At 43.8% G+C, this 20,590-nt stretch overlaps 1 protein-coding gene across 1 annotated transcript; it reads right to left on the bottom strand.

The window, feature by feature from the left end:
* Positions 1 to 738: 738 nt before the first annotated feature.
* On the bottom strand, positions 739 to 20,281 carry LOC129708632 (E3 ubiquitin-protein ligase makorin-1-like). Its single transcript, XM_055654507.1, has 8 exons — positions 20,159 to 20,281; positions 14,222 to 14,350; positions 12,783 to 13,216; positions 10,064 to 10,185; positions 9,353 to 9,546; positions 8,743 to 8,850; positions 3,743 to 3,872; positions 739 to 1,580 (listed from the first exon to the last, which is right to left on the bottom strand). The coding sequence occupies exons 1-8, from the start codon at positions 20,212 to 20,214 to the stop codon at positions 1,395 to 1,397; spliced, it is 1,359 nt and encodes a 452-aa protein (XP_055510482.1). The 5' UTR covers positions 20,215 to 20,281; the 3' UTR covers positions 739 to 1,394.
* Positions 20,282 to 20,590: the final 309 nt, after the last annotated feature.

Here is a 20,590-nt window from a genome sequence, read left to right as displayed (position 1 = left end):
CCATGTATTTCCCAAAATCCCATGCCCAACGATATTGAGAATGCTAAAAGGATTTATTCACTTTAACACTCTTTAGTGCAGATCTGGTTCAACACATTTCCTTCAAATTCTTTGCTTCTATGAACGTCTCAATAAATGCAAATATAACACGCATTTTCTGTGGCTTGACACACAAGTGACCATGTTAGTCATTAGGGGGGGGGCTATTCTCTCCTTTGTTACTGCTTTTGCTCTTAAATGTACCTTTAAGCAGTTTTCAAAATTTAAATATTTTATGGCATTTAATAAACAAAGAAAATGCAAGATGTCTGCAAATGGGATTTCCTGTGCACCCAGCACAAAAAGCACGCATACATGCAAGTACTTGGTCTTCAAACAATATCTTAAAACTTACAAAAACTACAGGAATTAAGTCTAAAGTGCAAACAACGCAGAGGGAAGTACTGGAATTCAAGTCCTCGATGGTAGGATAAAAAGGAGACATAGAGGCAACCGCAGGTGAGCTGAAGGAGGGGATACAGGTGGTGCTTGGAAAGCTTGTCTTTGTTAAAATTAAAAGCTTGAATGGTTTGGTTCAGCTTTATTTTGGATATTTGCTCAAGGTACAGTGGTGGTAAGTAAAGGCTTTTTGTAAAGCTTCAAGCTTTAAACCAGAACTTTAGCTCATTTGCATACTTTAGATGCCTACTCCAGCAATTTGTTTAAATACATCCTGGAAGAGAAATACGGGAACACATCTATTGACAAATTGTTTTATTTTGACATCAGTACAAATTTTTAAAAATATCCTCACTAATTTTATTAATAGCTCATTATTGATCAGGTTACAAAATGTTAAACTTCCTTTGATTCTTTTTGCCCTATAAAAGGAAGCAAAATTGTAGTTATTTCAAATCTACATTATTTAACTTTAAAACTTTGGTGTAGTGACTCAGTATCACTACAGCAACTTCCTAGCACATATTTACAAGGTTCAAATATTACAAATAGCCAATTCCCCAGTGAACAGCAGTGATCATGGAATTCATTGCAATCCTAGAAATCCATCTTACAAAAAAATCACAATACAAATTGTTCAAATCATTGAGATATCACATGTGCCACTCAATTCACAAGTGTTACGTCTTCATCCTAAAGAACTTGAATTTCTGAACAACGGTAGGTTTTAAACAAGGTAGCTTAATAGATTACAGTGCCACTACACTGAGAAATAATTCAAATTTACCAACATAATAAACCAGTGTAAATAGACTTATTACAAATACCTAACTGTATGGCTTAGCCTGCTATCTACAATAGCACTGCCAAAATTGGTAACGTAGACCATTATCATTGTCACCAGCCACATGCATTAATATAGCACTACACACCACCTTGAGACTTTGATTGCACCGTTAATCATCATCAGAAGAATCAAAATCATCCTCCAGACTAAAATCAGACAGATCAGAATCAAAAAGTTCATAAAAAAAGCCAGCATTCTCTAAAAAGTCAAGGGAAAGCACACCAAAAAGCTGAAGGGCACGATCTAGGTCGTCCTCCTCATCATAATCATCGTTCCATGTAAATTCAAACGAAGGCTGTGGGTACATACAAGATAATGTTAAAACCAAGATTTAAAAAATCAATGTACAGTGCTAATAATGTTTAACCCAAAGTAAAACAGGCAATTTTTTAAATCATTTTACCATTTAGAATTTTTTTCATTGCTAATCATAATGCCATCAGCAAATGTTCCAATCTGCCAGCAAAAATCTTAATCTTCAACCGTTAAAATATTCCCATAACCTTCTCTACTTCAAGTTTAGAAATTCCATCTTCAAGAAATCCTCAGTTCTTGGCATAATTTAGGTTAATAGCATCTGGATCATCTTACATGCTTTGCAAATATAAAAATCAGTATTTCCTTGCTTCTAGACTCAAATGCCAACATTTATAAAGATGGAGCTCATGCCTTTTGCTTGCCAACCAAATATCCAGGCCTCTACTAGTCATAACTAGTGTATTAGCTTTCCAAAGTATAATGCAGTGACGTTTGCATATGATATATAGCCACACGATAAGTTGTCTAGGAAGTAACCTTTAGCCAAAACATTATCTATGGTTACCATAGAGAGATACATAGTTTGGGAATCCCTCCTTTTGCGGCACCTTTCCAAAGTGCCACAAGCCAGTCTTCTCAAACACACAATTTGGCAATAACCAAAAATAAAATCCCCCAAAATATCAAACTGCACTGGGTGAGTGCACAAGATATTTGACGATGAACACTGCTATGGCCACCACCTCTGATCTCTTCACTATCTGTAAGTTGACAGACTACTGGAGCATCTACAGGGTGAGCAGAAATTTCCCCAATCAAGTAAATCTCTGATCCACAACCATTAAATTCTACCTAGAGAACGGATGAAACAGAGCCAAATCGTATTCAACTTAAAATCAGAGTCAAGCTACAATATTGGCATCTGTAAAGGAGTGTTATAGGACAGATACACCTTGCTGTTCAAGCACATAGTCCCTAAAAGCGGCAACACAGGTAGACAAGACGGTGAATGCAGTATCTGGCATACTGGTCTTTATCAGTCAGGGTCACACCACTTAGTACAAGAGTTATGATGGTGTTACAAATGGACAACAGTATTTTGTGCATTCCTGATCATCTAGCGATAAGAAGGATATCATCACTGGAAAGGGTGCAGAAATGGTTCACAAAGATGTTTTTAATAGGATTGGAAGGCTCAAATTCGGATGAGGTATGACAAAATATAGGTTTATAAAATTATGTGGGGGGGGGGGGCATATGTAAGGTGAATGGCCAGTGTTTTTATTTTATGTGTATGTGGGGGGGGGGGGGGGGGGAGAGAGAGAGAGAATCTAAAAATAGATTTAACATGAGGGGAAACAGTTAGAGGGGACCTGAGGGCTACTTTATCCACAGGGGTGTACCAAGCTGCCAGAAATAGTTGAGGCAAGTACAATTGACATTTAAAAAAACATTCTGACAAGTACCTAGACAAGATTGAGGAATATGGGCCAAACAGGCAAATGGGACAGGTTGGGCCACAGTCATTCCCATGCAGTACAACTCTATGACTGCCTATCTCTACAACATCAAAAATTTAAACCCCATATTTTATTAGCCCAAGACTGCTGTTCTAACATACACCTGGCTGACCTTCCTCATTCTACTTTATAATAAGGTCATTTGAAAGACCCAAAACATTGACGTTTTTCTTCCCACAGATGTGACCTACGCTGAGATTTTCCAGCATTTTCAATTAGATTTCATAACTTGTAGCAAAGTACCATTTACCCATCACCCGCGCTTGCCAAACCACAATTTTTTGTGAAATCAACTCTTGTGAAATCTTCTAGCTGTCCTTAACTATTTCTGGTTGCTGTTTAATTTGGATAGATTTAGGTCATTCAATTAACTGGCTTCAACAAGATGACGAAAACTATCATACTTGTCTTTTTTGGAAAACATAATACCTTAAAATTATTTTTACTCTAACTTGCTTGAAGACCAGAGGTTTATCTATAAATCTTCTTCTTGAGTATAGCGTGCACAAACTAAAGTTGTGGGACAACTTGTTCTATTTTATCTTATTTGATTGCACGCCAGGTTGATTGCATTCGTTAAAACAGGGCGGACCACGTGAAGGTTGCAATCTCCCACCCCAATCTATAAATGAATTAAGCAATATGTAATAGAATAAGTACTTATGTAGAATTCTCTTACATGGTTATTGCGCCTTCGTGGCTGATGTCGAGGCGGCCGATATCCCTCTGGGAACTCATGCAAGTATATGCATTCCGATTTAAATGGGCATTTTCCGTTACTTTGCAGAAAAAATTTGCATCTTATTTTTCTGTGGGAAAAAAAGCCATTGTAGAGGTAAATCAACTGTGCGACAGAAATAGGATTCAAAACTTAACTCGTTTCATAGACCAACATGCTATGCCAAGTTCTGAAGTGCAAAATAACGTTTCTTTGCCGAAACAAACTTTCATGTTGATCAAAATAGTAAGCTTCAGCAATTCATTGTTGTCAAACTCAATTCTACATTTAAGGTAAAATCCTTTTGCCTTCTCTTTAAGTGCTTCTGTCCGAGCAAATATTCCAATATTTTGAGTACAATGAAGCAGATTGTGCATGGGGCAGGGTCAAAGAAAAGTGTTCGTAGTGGAGAAATCTAAAGTCTTGGTCTTCAAAACTCTTAATTTTCCCCATATTGGCAGACAATAGATCCTTGAACACCATTCCAACTGTGGACACCCTATAGGCAGAGGATACAAGTAGGGAAACGCATCTTAATTCTGAAGGAAGAAACAAACAAAATGCATCTAGTTCTTGGATGCCCGATGCCCAGTAATGAGATCACAAACCTACACTGTGGAAAAACTGATCATCTGGAGACAGCAAGTAGAAAGTGTAGATAGACACAAAAAGCTGGAGTAACTCAGCAAGTCAGATAACATCTCTGGAGACATGAGTTACTCCAGCTTTTTGTGTCTATCTGTGGTTTAAACCAGCATCTGCAGTTCCTCCCTACACATGCAGAAAGCGTAGTTTGAATGGCGAATTTAACGTTCAAGGATAATAGACAACTCCCGCACTGATTAACAAAGGGCCTTGAAAAAGTTAAGAGCAATGAAGAAATTACTGAGGAATTTGACAGGAAAAATTTAGGAGAGTGATTTAAAAAAATACCAGAACAAAGTTTGTTGGCCACAGCAGAAACACTGGTGGATGCCAATCCATTAGATTTAAATAGACAATTATGTGAAAAGGTTAAACTGCAGAAGGAAGTTGGTAAGTGCACACATTATGGAGGTATCAATTAGATTAGCAAGATTTGTCATGGGGGGTGGGGGGGGGGATTTGCAATTTTGGTCCTTCACTTACTCAGAGTAAATTCCAGAACTATGTGCATTGAAGTCTCTATGGTTTCTGAGCTGTTGTCAGGAATGTGAAGTTGGAGAATGACCCTGAATAACTTTATCAGCAGCTGGTCTGTAAGTGGGATTGAATTATTTTACCACGGGGTTGAGGGTTGGCCGTATTACTTTGACCGCGATGGGAAGTGTGTGGGCGGGAGGGAGGGGCAGTGAGGGAGGGGGAGGGAGGGGCAGTGAGGATGGAACACCACGCTGTGGGAGGGACTGGGGAGGGAGGGGAGGGGCAGTAAGGAGAGAGCATGGTGCTGTGGGACGGAGGATGGGGCGGGTGAAGAGGGAGCATGGCGGTGAGGAGGAGGGGAGGAGGGCGTGAGGAGGGGGAGGGAGGGGGGAGGGGCGGTGAGGAGGGAGGGGGGGTGAGGGGGGCGGTGAGGAGGGAGGGGGAGGGGCGGTGAGGAGGGATGAGGGAGGGAGGAGGGAGGGTGGGGCGGTGAGAGGGAGAGGGAGGGAGGGACGGAGGGGGGAGGGAGGGTGGGGGAGGGAGGGAGGGTGGGGGTGGGAGGGCGGTGAGGAGGGAGGGGGGTGCGGTGAGAGGGAGGATGGCACTGGGGGCACTGGGGGAGGGCGGTGGAGGGAGGGTGGGTGGTGGGAGGGGGGTGGGCGGAGGAGGGAGCATGGATGGAGGGGGGGAGGGAGGGGCATGGCACTGGGGGAGGCAGAGGCCAGGCCCCCCTATAAAAGTCTCATCTTTATATATTGTCAGTATACATGTCGCAATATTCATAGAGAGACACAAAATGCTGGAGTAACTCAGTGGGACAGGTAGCATTTCTGGAGAGAAGAAATGGGTGACGTTGCAGGTTGAGACCCTTCTCCAAACTGATGTTAGGGAGATACACAGATAAGGAAGCGTATGGTTTGAAAATCAGAAAGGGAATGGAGATCAAGGAAAATGTGGGATAGATTATTGTTAGCTGGGAGAAGATAACAACAAAGCAAACAGATAGTCGGACACCGTAAGTGTAGTTGGAGAACTGGGAAGGGGAGAGAGAGGAAAAGTAAGGGTTACTCGAAGTTCGAGAAGTCAATGTTCATACCGTTGGGGTGTAACCTACCCAAGTGAAATATGAGGTGCTGTTCCTCCAACTCTGACAATGGAGGACGAGAAGGACAGAAAGGTCAATGTGGGAATGAGAGTTAAATGCAGCAACCGGGAGATCAGATTGGTTTGAGCAGACTGAGTAGAGGTGTTCAGCGAAACGATCGCCAAGCCTGCGCTTGATCTCGTCGATATATAGGAGTCCACTCCTGGAACAGAGCAGTACAGTAGCCTCACCTGAAAAGGCTGTCGGGGACCTTGGATGGAGTCGAGGGGGGAGATTAAGGGAAAGATGTTGCATCTCCTGCGTTTGCTGGGGAAAGTACCAATGGAGGGGGTGGTTTTGGTGGGAAGGGACGAGTTGACCAGGGAGTTGCGAAGGGAACATTCAGAAAGAGGTGGAGATGGGAAGACGTGGCTAATGGGAAGGCGAGGACTAGGGGGACTCTGATGGAAGGGGAGCAAGAGCAGAGCTGCGTGATATCGAGGAGACTTTAGTGTGGGCCTCATCTATGATGGAAGAGGGGAACCCTTGTTCTCCAAAGAATGACATTTCTGATGTCCTGGTATGCAACACCTCATCTTGGGCGCAGACGCAGGTAGACGGAGGAATTGGGAGTAGGGGATAAGAGTCTTTACAGGAAGCAGGATGGGAAGACGTGCAGTCTAGACAGCTGTGGGAGTCAGTGGGTTTATAATAGATGTCAGTTGATAGTCTGTCCCCTGTGATGGAGACAATGAGATCAAGAAAAAGTGGGGAGATATCAGAGATGGTCCAATTATATTTGAGTTCAGGCTGGAAGCCAGTAGTAAGATTAATGAAGTCGGTGAGTACTGGTGTGCAGGAGGTAGCACCGATACAGTAGTCAATGTAGCGTAGGTAGAGTTTGGGGATAGGGCCAGTATACACCTGGAACAGTGATAGTTTGACGTATCCTACAAAGAGGCAGGCAGGCATAGCTGGGGCCCATGCGAGTGCCCATAGCTATGAGATAGTGGGAGGAGTCAAAGGAGAAGTTATTACGAGTAAGGACCAGAGGAAAGTGTTGGTAGAGGGAAATTGGCTGGGTTTACAGTCGACAAAGAAATGGAGGGTTTTAAGTCCTTCCTGATGGGGGATGGAAGCGTAGAGTGAATGAACATTCATAGTAAAGATGAGGGAGCGAGGACCTGGAAAACAAAAGTTGTTGAAGAGACGAAGGGCGGTTGAGGTGTCTTGGACATAGGCAGGAAGGGATTGGACTGGAGAGGGAATAGGATGGAATTGAGGTATGTGGAAATTAATTCAGTGGGACAGGACCAAGCAGAAACAATGGGTCTGCCAGGGTAGTTCTGTTGGGGAGAAGATAAAAGCAGGCTGTGCGGGGCTGGAGAACAATAAGGTGGCTTTGGAGGGCAGACAGCTGGAAATGGTAAAATCTGAAATTTTCTGTGAGATTATGGCCCGGTGCTCATCTGTGGGATCATCATCAGAGGATACGTAAGAGTCTCAGATCAGCGTGCCAGACTACCATGGCACCTTCCTTGTTGGCGGGTTTGATGATAATGTTGGGTTGCTGCAGAATGAGCGGAGGGCTGTATGTTCAGAGGAGGAGGGGTTAGAGTAGATAAGGGGAGAAGTAAAGTTAGACAGTTGATGTAACGCCAGCAGTTAAAAATAAAAAGGTCTAAAGAGGGCAGAAGGCCGTCCGGGTAGTCCAAGAGGAGGGGGATCGGTGGAGACAGGAGACGGGATCATCACTGGCAGGCGAGGGCTCCTTCCCATAGAAAAAGGCACGTAGGCAGAGGTGACGGAAGAAAAGCTCTAAGTCGTGGCAGACCAGGAATAGTTGAGGTGGGTGCGGAGGCGAACAAAAGTGAGGCCTCTGCTGAGGAGAGACCATTCATATCGGAAAGGGGAAGGTCAGGGGGGGGATGGTCAAGACAAGGGTGGGGGTTGGAGTCCAATGAGGGCAGGTGAGTGGACAGAGGCCGAGTTGAGGTCTGGTGGGGGAAATGGTGGTGGAGAAGGCTGACAGAGTCTGGAGTAAAGGTACGGGTCAGCAGACAAAGTGTCGGTAGCCCCAGTCAGCAGACGGCCATGGAGGCAGTGAAGATTGACAGCAGCAGCCCCGAGGAGGCGAGGAGAGCCAGGGGTGGTGGCAGCTTCGGAGGTCCGGGTCTGGGACTGACTGGGAAGGCGGGGAGGGACGGAGAGGCGGTGGACCTTGGAGCTGCTCCTTGTGGCGGCGATGGCGTCGCGGTCCAGCCCCAGGCCTGTGGGCAGTCGAGATGGAGTGTCGATGGAGGGCCCGGTCTGGAGGTGGGCAAGCTTAATAGCGTCCAGGTATGCTAGGAAGCGTTTGTTGAGGGCGTGGTGGCGTACAATTAAGTAAAGTTGGGGTCCATCGCAGATCTGGGAGAATGAGGCCCGGAGCGACGGCCTGCTGAGCATTGCAGCCAGTGTGGACGCAAGGCACGGTAGGAGAACTGCTGCTGAAAGTGGCAGATCAACTGTGGGCCTGTAATCCGGGTTGGGTCTGAACTGGGAGGTCAAAGATGGAGGCGCAGGCAAACAAACGTGGCTGTGGTAGCGAGTCTGGGTTAAAACGCGGGTCATTAAACATTTATTCATTATATTTGCACTATTATGTCTTTACTGTGCTGTTCTGTGTTCTGTGCACTATTATTGTGCAGTTCTATAGCATATTTAGAACGGGAATAGATAATAATGATGCTACAGTATCCAAGAACCAACCTACCTCTTTTCAGCTTTGAACCTGTCAATGAGCTCCTGTTTCTGCTCATCAACCACCCAAACTCTATGAGGTATGTAGTAACTGGACACCACTCTACATTCAGGACATGCTCTGTCAATAAAGAATATTTAAATTTCTGGAACATTCAAAATTAATAATAAAACACAAATATCATCAACAGTCTTGTACCATGTATTACGGCGATCTGAGCCAGACTTTTGAAAACACTAACAATAGCAATTTGACTTTAAAGCTGAATATTCAGCACATTTATTTAAAATGCAGACATTTTAGAAGCATGAAGTTCCATTTCAGGATGATGTTACCATCACCAGTTTGAAATGTTCTCAAACCCCAAACATCCATTTTCTTTTTTCTACAAGACCTAAATTACCTTTGGATATTTTGTTAAAAATTGCAGGGATGATTTCAACAATGTTAAATGAACAAAAGCAATTCAGTTACTGGGCTATATTTTAAGTAACAAATCAGCAGGTACAAATCAATGTACAACTTCATTGTTGAGATGCCCAAGATACTTTTCACAGCAAACCGCTAAGATAATGTTTTTTTGTGAGATTACTAATGGCATCAAAATGGTATATGCACTTACTTTAGTATGTTATTGGTAAACCCCTTGCTGTGTCGCCACGTTTTGATACAGGTCAGACAAAAAGCATGATTGCAGCCAGGAAGAATTGCAAAGCATCGGTCTTTAGGTGGTGTTTTTTCATAGATTTTGTCCATGCAAATTCCACAAATAATATCTTTACTCATTTCAATGGCCTGGTTTGTAGCCAATGTTTTCTAAATGCAAGTAGAAAACACTAAATCACTCAATTCTCTTTTCACTCATTTTAGAATAGTTCATAGCCATCTTTTTACTACAAGCAACATAAATGAGGCATTCTCTCTTCATCATTGTAAAGGCACCACATCCCACAGAAAAGTTGTGAGACAACTTAAATTAATTCAATTAAAAATTATGGTTAGATTAAAATCTTCCTTGAAGAGTGCAGGGCAACACAGGAATCAAGTTTCAACAGAAATCACTCCTTTAATCTCCACTGATGCTACAATAACTAATGTAAAATGAAATAACTGCTCCCATCTTAATTAACAGATTGGCTTTGGAATTGAAGTATGTATTGCTCAAAAAAGTTCCTAATGTCAAAACAACGTTCTATTTTATTTAATATAGTTCAAGATTCTCATTGAAGATAATAATGCATTATAATCATTTTGAAGATTATTTTTTTAAATGTGAGAATTGATTGGAATGGATGAACAAGTGGATTCCTTTCAAAAAATTCAAATAGCAAACCTTCATAACAGATTGGGAAGTCGAAGAATCCGTCAAGCCATTCTGCGGTTCAATGTTAACTTCATTGTTCAGTTTTCGGCATGTAGAATGAGAAGAACCTGTTGCTTGCGATGTTGGCGTATCTGAAATGTAACACCATTCAATATGAAGGGGACTAAGTTTTAGACTGTTTATAGACTATAGACACATCATGGGACCTATGATAGCAAATGGTACCCACCCCATCTCCCTCCTCCCCTCACTCCCATTCCCTGCCCCAAGACCTACCCAGGTCATAGAGCAGCGACACAGGGCCTGGAACTCGGCCCGGCCCTGGCTCCAGCTATCAGCTCGGCTGCTGCCTGAACGGCACCAACTTATTCTCCGGGCTTGTCCCTGACCCCGGAACCAGGCTCATCCTTGTTTCCAGCGGCAGCTTCTTGGCCCCGGTCACGGCCCCATCCCAGTTGTCACTCCAGCTTGAGCACCAGGCTCAGCTCCAGCCAGGGCCCGCGGCACCACCCTCGCTCGCCACCAGGTGTCGGGCGTTGGCAGCCGCCGCGACTCCTCATTCACCGCGAGCACTGGAGTGCTCCTCCCTCCCGGAGTGTCCCATCCTGCCTTGCGAGTGCATTGTGACATCACTCGTTTTTATTTCCAGAAATGGGCGAGTGTTTTTGGGGCTTTTTTTAAAATGGGGAAAATGTGAAGGCTGTGGCCTAGCGTTTGGAAGAAGATAGGAAAAACAGACTGACACATCGTTGGCACAAACACAAACAATAGGAAGAGTTTTAGTATTATAGAGATAGATAGATAAGCATTAACTCAGTGACCCTGGACAATAAGCACAACTAGACCCAACATTATTAAACAAAATCAAATCAGAAATGCTGGAAACATCAAACAGGCCAGGCAGCATCAATGCAAACAGAAACATTTAACATTTCAGAATGTAGTCTTCAATACAACCACAAGAGGTCTGCACCTGTCAACCCATCCCATCATCCAGGGGCTCAAATGGTCTTTCTAGGTGAAACAGTAGTTCACTTGCATTTCTGGTGTACACCACATTTAATGTTTACAATATACCTTGTCTACATGGGAGAAATCAAATACAGATTGGGCAATATATTTGCAATGCACCTGCATTTCGTATGTGGGAGTAATTCTAGCTTCTGGTTGCCTGCTACTTTAATTTGCCATCCCATTTTCAACCTTTGTCTGTGGCCCCCTGCACTGCTACAACACAAGTGCAAGTAACAACACCACATCTTTCATTTGTGCATGTTGCAACCTACAGGATTCAATGTCAATTCTCCAACCTTAGCTAATCCACTCTTTGTCTGCATCTGAATTGGGCGTTTTGGCCAGCAGTCATTTTGGCCTGGTTTTCCTTCTGTATAAATATAGTCTGCTGGGCCCACAACTTTACAATGAAAAGCATTTAACACAGAAAAGCTTAGCTTGATCTTAACTGCCACATTATGACAGCCATTCTCACCTTTTCAGGGGAACATGTTATTCTACCCCATTCATTTCCCCATCTTCTGATACTTTACATAACTTTGAAGAGCCCTGGACACAACACATTAGCAGCTTCTCTTTTCAGATAGTCTGTGTTTCTAGCATTTTCTGATTTCACCTAAATTTCCAGCACCTGCAGTTTAAAAAAAAACCCACTTTCATTAGTCTATCCTAAGATACTGTTTATAATTGTTAGTTGAAGACAGCAGAGTGGTAGCATTGCTGCCTTACAGCACCGGAGACCTGGGTTCAATCCTGACTATGGGTGCTGTCTGTGCAGAGTTTGTCAGTTCTCTCCAGGGTCTCCGGTTCCCTCTCACATTCCAAAGACGTGCAGGTTTGCAGGTCAATCGGCCTCTGTAAATTGTCCCTAGTGTTTGATATAACTAACACCGTAGCACGCACTCAGTGGGCCGAAGGGCATATTTTCACGCTGTTTCCGCAAAAACTAAGAGAATTTTGACTTGCTGATTAATGTGGTCAATAGTAGATTTCACTATTTAATTCTTTTAAATATTAATTGTGAGAGCATTATAATAATGACCATCATTCCATACTGCTCATTGTAGGATCTTAAGCATCTGGATCTCTCTCAGGCCTGCTGACCTGAACAACACAGAGCCATCTCTGAACACACCTGAAGCTTTCAATTAAATCCACTGCTTTAAGCTTGTACAAGGCGAATAATTGAATAAAGAAGGTCCGTGCACGCCACAGTAATATTTTCTGGCATCGAGTAATTCTGTCAATATTTCATTCCAAACAGCATCAAGTATTATGCATTTTTATATCGACACCAGCCTATGCAAAATTCATTTCAACTTTTAGAATGCACTCACTATAGTTTAATTGTGGCGAGTCACTTTAAAATTCCCCAAACTGTTCTCACTTTATGGATGATTTGCAATTTATTATATCCTCTTCTGTTCTGACAATTATTTTTTTTTAATCTCTATTAACAGACTTACAAAGTTTTATTGCAAAGTTTGAAAACAGGATTTTCCCTATTGTTTTTTTTTTCCTACCCTGGAAAGAGACGATAGATGTAAACCCCCATTAAAGCTGAAAATATGACTTTTACTCTGGAAGCCTCATCTGAGCAATTCTTTGCTTCCCCCACTGGGACTGTGCATCATGTTGAACACTGCATTCTTTTATGAGAAATGTAACTTGAAAAAAAATCAAAGATCCTTGCATAAAGTACATTGTTACTTACCATGCTCTTTAAACTGCCACGGGAAAATATCTGCGCCAGATTCCCACTTTTTTAAACTTCTCGAAGGCGCTTCATTTTCCTTATCTTCTTCGACTTCTTCCTCCAGTTGAATGCCAAAGTCCTCAGTATTTCTTAAGTGTGTGGAACTTGGGACAACAGGTTCGGAATCACGTCGGCTCCAAGTAGACAATTCAGCAGTTGACTGAACAGAATAACCTACAGCATGGGTTGGTTGAGAAAAACCAGCTGCCATTCGCTGAATGATAGGGGCAGAGCTACGCCTGTTTCTGGGATTGTATCCTGCAGTGTGTTGTCGAGATTCAGTATCATGGAAAGTCCGAGGTGGTTCTCCAGTCCTCCCCACCTGAAGGGCAGGCTCAAAGCCACGTCTGCTGCCAGATGACCATCCTACAGTTGGTTGTGTGTGTTGATATCTAGCATGATATTTTGAGGCATTGTTCATAAGTATAATTTAAACAACTTTAAAACATATCTTTTGAAAAAAAACATTAAGTTCCAGAAAAAGGAGACATGTTCTAGTCATTCATCACTGTAAATGTAACTATTGGGTTCAGCACAATTCTGGTCAGATTCCATTAAATGACCTGTGCAGCAATTAAGTACATCACATCTACATATAGCATGTTCCCATGAAAAAAAGATTTTGGTCCTGCATGGTTAATACTTATGCTGGTGCAAAACCACTTGTATGCTGTTCTAAAGGTTCAATTACATCTCAGAATATTACTACTCCTTCTTAACATTTAGCCCAATTATTTATGTTAGACAGTTCTGCACTATACTATCGGCTGATTATACAACTTGAGAGAGTTCACATTCCAGAAGTACCTGGGCATCACTAAACCACACAGATCATTAATAACCAAAAATATTTCCATTATGTCATGTACCTTGTATATAATGACTATTGTGGAAGGAGGTACATAGTTTGTTTCCCCCCCACCACAAATTTGACAATAACACCAGAAGTAGTGGCCTGTGCACAAGAATGCACACAGACCATACAGAAAGTGTTTGTCTTTAAGGGTCCCAACCCAAAATGTTAATTATCCATGTTCTCCAGATATGTTGGCTGACTCGCTGAGTTATTTCAGCACTTTGTCTATTTTTTTGGACCATATAGAAAGGTGGGGTTGGAGATCGGACAATACCCAAAAATTGATTAAAATTTTAAATGCTACTTTACTCTTTATAAACTACAGTTGTACTAACTATACCAACAAAATTAATGGCTCAATCAATTTGCACTGCAAATTTATTTCCTGGCGATGCATTTCAGGGTATTGTTTCGTAAAGTGTACATTAACTATTTCATATCTCGCATTGTAAGGTAGCACATTAAAAAATAATTTTTCATCAAGGTAAACTCCAAATAGAAGCATTTGTTGTACAACTTCCAAAACTATTCAAATACTAACCTGCAAAGGTCTCCATAGTAGCAAAGTCCATTTAAGTAGTACCGACAGATCTGGGACGATTTCTGTATTGACAGGTCATGCGAGTAATAGCAGCTATGTCCCCATTTGCAAGCTCCATGGATGAAGTTCCTGGAAAAACAAAGGGTATTTAATGTATTGTGCTTCAAAACAGTAAAGTACATAAGTTACCCTAGGGACCCGTTACAAACTCATTACCCCATAAAAACAGAAAGCATAGCATTAGAAAATAGTATGCATTTCAGTGGGAGTTTTATTTATGCTTAAATCCTGCTTCAACAAATGTTAATTTACTGTTCTGCTGCTCTCCTGCTATCAGTTGCGAGGTTTTATCCTGCCCTGCCCCTCGTCCATCTTTCTTCAGCCCCCCCTCCCCCAACCACAAACCATCCGAACATGGGTCCCGACCTGAAACATCACCTATCCACATTCGCCAGAGACGCTGACTGACCACCGGGTTACTTCACATCTTTTTTCTGTAAACTTGCATCTGAGAGACCCTTGCACACTGCTCCACATGATTCCTGCTGGTCTCCTGCAACCCCTCACCAGGTGTCCTGCCCTTCTCTCTTCCAGCTTTCTCTCCCCCCCCCACCAACCACAATCAGCCTGAAGGATCCAACTCAAAACATCACCTACCAATGTTTTCATAGAAATATAGAAAATAGGCGCAGGAGTACGCCATTCACCCCTTCAAGCCAACACCGATATGATCATGGCTGATCATCCAAAATCAGTACGCCGTTCCTGCTTTTCCCCCTCATATCTCTTAGCCCTAATAGCTAAATCTAACTCTCTTGAAAACTTTCGAAGACAACTGCTGAGACCCGCTGAGTTACTCCAGCACTTTGTGCTGTTACTCCAGCTTTGTGTCCATCTTCGATTTAAACCAGCATCTGCAACCAGCAACTGCAGTTCCTTCATATACACTTTGTCGTAATATGTTCACCTTCCCAATTGTTTGGTGTATCATCACATCGCCTTCCAATGATTGACGTACAAACCATTCAATTTCTTTCCTTTTAAAAATAGTACAGCACTTGTCCATTTTCTACCAAAGTGGAGGCGCTCCCATTTTTCCATTTCACATCCCACCTACCCCATGCTTGCTTATTCACTTAAACAGTTTTATCCTCCCCCAAAATGTATCTGCATATTCCTTTCAAGTCACACTACCAGTCAGCTTTGTATCATAAGCAAAAATGAATATATTACACTGCATCCTTTCAGCAAAGTCATTCATACAGATAGAACAGCACGGCTCTAATATTAATTCCTACTGCACCCCACCTAGTTGTCACAGCCGAACGACCTAAAAATGACCTGCTTATTCATATTCTGTTGTTACCACATCCTATTACGCATTGATTTTGTATAATAATCTTACTGAAGGGGTTTGAAAGTACACCGTGAATAATTTAGTCGCACGTCATTTCTTTTTCATACATTTCATGCCAACTCTTACAATCCTATTACCAATTGCTAAATGCTCTTATATCACTTTCTTAATCATCAAATCTAGCATTGTCTCTACTTCATTGTTATGCTAATTGTTTCCAGTTCAATTTTCTCTTCCTTTCTTTAAAAAGGATTACATTTGCTATTCTCCAACCAACTAGCCTAGGCATGTCTCCACTTCCACAAAGACAGTGCGCAAATGACTCTGCCATCGTCTTGTATTCCCACTTAGTTTCTCTTCTAAATTGCTAAGAACCACATATTGACTTGCTGAACTTTTTTTTTTTTTTTTTACACATCCATTGCAACTTGTTTGCAACAGAAATAAAATGAGTTGATTTCAATTGTCAAATGCAATTAAAGTAAAAAAACAAACAAGAAAAGGAATCGAGGCACAGCTGTTAACCATCAGATCAAAAAGAAAAAGGTTCAAATCTTTTGCCAAAAGAGCAATATGCCCAGGATGGGTTCATTTTCAGCAAAGAGTGAGAAAAGCCACTGGGTGGCATCAGCAATGGCTGCCTCCCCAACAGTCTGTCCCTTGTTTGTTGTTTTAATAGTATGTGTTAAACGTATGTTTTTAGTATTCTTTAGCTTGTTTTGTGTGTGTGGGCGGGGGACTTAAAAAAAAATCTCTTACCTAGATGGAGATGCGATTTCTTTTGTACCGTATCTACGTCCACACTGCGGCCTAACATAGCGGCTCCAATCGCGGGGGTCTGCAGGACTTACCATCGCGGAGCTTGCGATCCCTTTGCCAGGGATCGACCTCGGCGCTCCAACTATGGGAGCCTACGGACTTTAACGTTGTGGAGCTTGCGGTCTCTGGTTAATGACCGACTTCAAGAGCTCCAAGCCGCAGGAGCTTCTTTCGCCACAGCGCGGGGGTTTCGATTACCGGCTACCGGCTGCTGGAGCTTCGATCGTCCCGACTGTGCATGGTTCGACTGCCCCGATCACGGGAGAAAAATGACGGAAGAAGATTAGACTTTATTGCCTTCCATCTCAGTGAGGAATGTGGGGAATCGGCTGTGGTAGATGTTTATGTTAACTTTTATGCAGTTGTGTGTCTTGGTGCTTCTTTTTAGTATGGCTGAAATTAACGGTTGCCCGGGTGCCAATGGCGATCTAAAGTCCCGCCAGGCAACCTGAAAGCTGTGCCATTTTGGTTGGTTATTGCAAACCGAGCGGAGGTGATGGGCGAATCCTATGCTTGGTCTCACCGATGTAGAGCAGCTGACACCTAGAGCAGTGGTTGTAATAGATGAGGTTGGAGGAGGTGCAGGTGAACCTCTGCTGCACCTGGAAAGACTGCTTGGGTCCGCCGTGAAACCACAGTTGGACTTGGCAAATATTGTATACAATCTCAGTCTCCTGCATAAAGGAGGAGCCAATTGCTACAGAGGACAAACGAACCTGACATGCCCCCATGATGCTGGATCTAAGGTATAGAAAGTTCAGAAGAATGAAATGTGCCAGTCAAAACACAGAAACACAGCGACCACACCTATGACTACCATCAACTAACTATCTATAATCAATTTCATTTACCAGCACTAAGCTTGCAGCCTAATATGCCATGGCAATTCAATTGCTTATCCAGATCCCCTCAAATCTGTTGCTCAATATGAAAATAGTTACCCTAGAAACCAACTTTGAGGCAGTGTTCTTGATTAAAACTATATCTGCACAGGGCGAGTCTCCAAATGGTTCCCTGTCAGGATACTGCTCCAAGAAAAACAAATCTGTTTGCTCATTTTACCTAATCTTTAGCCTGGCCTCAAAAAAAATGTGCACTTGAACCTAAATGTTTCTTGCTTCCTAGTATCAAATCCTGCGTCTTTCATATTTGTGCAACCAGAACTGCACATCAATGGTGCCCTGTGGCCTCTACTGCTCCAATAAAAACAAACTTACGTTTGCTTGTATTTTCACCTAGCTTCTGCACTTTTGTTCTATGCCACAGATAAAAGGGATAAATGCTGTACACAAGGATGAACCTAAATGCGCCTTTTTTAGTAGTCAAATCCTTCCTCCAGTGTGCAACCAGAACTGCACACAATATTCTAACTGTGGCCTAACCAACGTTATATAAACTCATACCTTTACCTATTTTGTTCTTTCACTTATCTTCTGCACTTTTGTTCTATGCCACAGAAGAAAGGAAGAGGCAGAGACAATGTGCTGTGGGAGAGCTGGGGAAGGAGAGGGAGAAAGCAAGGACTACCTGAAATTGAGCAAGTCAATGTTCATACCGCTGGGGTGCAAACTGCCCAAGCGAAATATGCGGTGCTGCTCCTCCAAATTACGGTGGGACTCACTCTGGCCATGGAGGAGGCCCAGGACAGAAAGGTCAAATTCAGAATGGGAGGGGAAGTTGAAGTGTTGGGCCACCGAGAGATCAGGTTGGTTAGGGCGAACCGAGCGGAGATGTTGGGCGAAGCGATCGCCAAGCCTACGCTTGGTCTCACCAATGTAGAGCAGCTGACACCTGGAGCAGCGGATGCAATAGATGAGATTGGAGGAGGTGCAGGTGAACCTCTGCCTCACCTGGAAAGACTGCTTGGGTCCTTGGATGGTGTCAAGGGGGGAGGTAAAGCGACAAGTGTAGCATTTTCTGTGGTTGCGAGGGAAAGTACCAGGTGGTTTGGGTGGGAAGGGACGAATTGACCAGGGAGACACGGAGGGAGCGGTCTCGGCAGAAAGCCGAGAGGAAAAATGGGAAGATGTGGCCAGTGGTGGGATCCCTATGGAGGTGGTGAAAATGTCAGAGGATTATCTGTTGTATGCGATAGCTAGTGGGGTGGAAGGCGAGGACAAGGGGGACTCTGTCCTTGTTACGAGTGGGGGATGGGAAGTGAGAGTGGAGCTACGGGAATATAGAAGACCCTGGTGAAATCCTCATCTATAGTCGAAGAGGGGAACACAAACACACATCGCAAAGGCGGGGGAGTGCTGTCAGAAATTCACACGGTGAAAAGCTAAGATACATTCGCACACCGCGATGAACAGGAAGGTTGGCACTGTAATTGAGACATCTAGCACAGTGTATGGTAAGTCCTTTAAAAGAGTGGGGGGGGGGAGAGAGAAGGAGTGGAGACAACTGTTAAGAAGCCAGACAACATTTAAGAAGCCAGGGATACACTGTTGTGAAGTTCGGCGGACATTCAACATGCATCTTTCAACATGTTGAAAAATTCTCTGCAACCATAATGAGGCCACGACTAGTTCCCAAAATGTGGGAAATCCTCACGACCATGAAGGCGTCTCCCCGGCAACCACCCACAAACATGTGGCAACTGCAAAGTCTCCTGCAGTCGCCTAAAAAGTCACCGAAGTGGGACAGGCCCAATAGGCTTTCAATCAAAAAAGCAACTCAAATCCTGTTGGGGAAGTTTTCAACACAGGACCCTGTAAAAGGAGTGACCAAAGCCCACATAAAACACCCAAAATGCGCCACCATCAGCAATAGATTTGATCACTCTTTAAAATTCAAATAACATTTATCAGGCAGAATCTCCCTAGAACAAACTAATTTTACTATCCTTGATCAAGCACTACATTTCCTGGTATAGAGCCAACCCCACCAACAAATTTTCCCACCAGTTACATTAACTGCCCCAGCCTATCCACGTTGTGCTTTTGGAGTAAAGAGCTACCGCATTTGGTGATCTCCTTGAACCATACAAAGTATTTATACTGGCTCAAGAGCCGATGCAAGCCGATTGTTCACCCAGCTAAAGAGTCTAGAACTAGAGGCTCAAAATAAGGCGTAAGCCATTTGATAGTCCAACAATAAATTACTTAGCACGGAAGATAATAAAAACTTTGGAATTCTCTAGTCAAGAGAGATGAACTTGAGTTAATTCAAAGCAGAGATAGATAGATGGCTTTCTGGGTAAAAGAGTTGAGGGATTATGGCGTTGGTTCGGGAAAAGAAAGTTGAGATACAAAATGAATGCACTTTTAGCACAACCGAGCCAGTTCAAATAGGCCACTTATTATTCCATTGATTCTTATACGTCCATTTCAGAAAGTGCGCGGATGAAATTCTGCGACTGGCTGGCGCATTGAACAATTCCATTAATGAACCGCTCGCCGCCACTCGACAGACCGGCCGACTCGACTCTCAGTCGCCGAAGACCGGCCCGACTCTCCGCGCACCGCTGCGGGAGGCCAATAGATCCGCTGTCCGCTGCCGGAGGACCGACCCACCGACCGAATCTCCGTTGGGGGATCCCGAGCGACCGACCCGCGGCCGGAGACTGACCGACTCGCACCCGGAGCCCGAGCGTTCGAGCCGCGAGCCGCTGCCCATCGAGCGCGAGCGTGGCCACGGGACCCGCCAGCTCCAACCGTCACTGCAGCGAGTGGAGCGCGACGGCGGCGGCGGCAGCAGCGTCCGTTTCCTTTCCTATCCTCTCCTGCAGAGAGCGAAAACTTCGACTCTCGCCCCCTCACCTGCACGGGATCTTCCGCCGCCGCCGTGCGCTGCTTTCCGACCAACCCTCCGCCATTGTCCTTCCCGCTTACGGCCACCCTCTCTCTGCCAGCAGCTTATGACCGGCCGAAGGCTCGCGCTATAAAGGCTCGCAACGGTCGACGACAACAACAACCTCCCACCAGCGACCAATCACGGCGGGCCATTCGTTCCCCCCCCCCCCCCCCCCCCCCCGAGCCCACGTGACGTATTCAACCAATCACAATTGAATATCGCACCGTTGAGCGCCAGGGCGTTCGTCACAGGTCAACAGATTGACCATTCACAGAGGAGTTGTCTACCTGTCTGCCCAGCACAGCCCAGGCTGGAACAACCAAAGATCTTATAGGGTCTTTGGGAATAACCACGCGGCCAACAGTTCATCTGGAAGACTTAAACTTTTGGTTTGCATA

Source organism: Leucoraja erinacea, chromosome 24 (genome assembly GCF_028641065.1).
Source record: "Leucoraja erinacea ecotype New England chromosome 24, Leri_hhj_1, whole genome shotgun sequence".
NCBI lineage: Eukaryota > Metazoa > Chordata > Chondrichthyes > Rajiformes > Rajidae > Leucoraja > Leucoraja erinaceus.
This window is presented reverse-complemented; position numbering and strand designations above follow the sequence as displayed.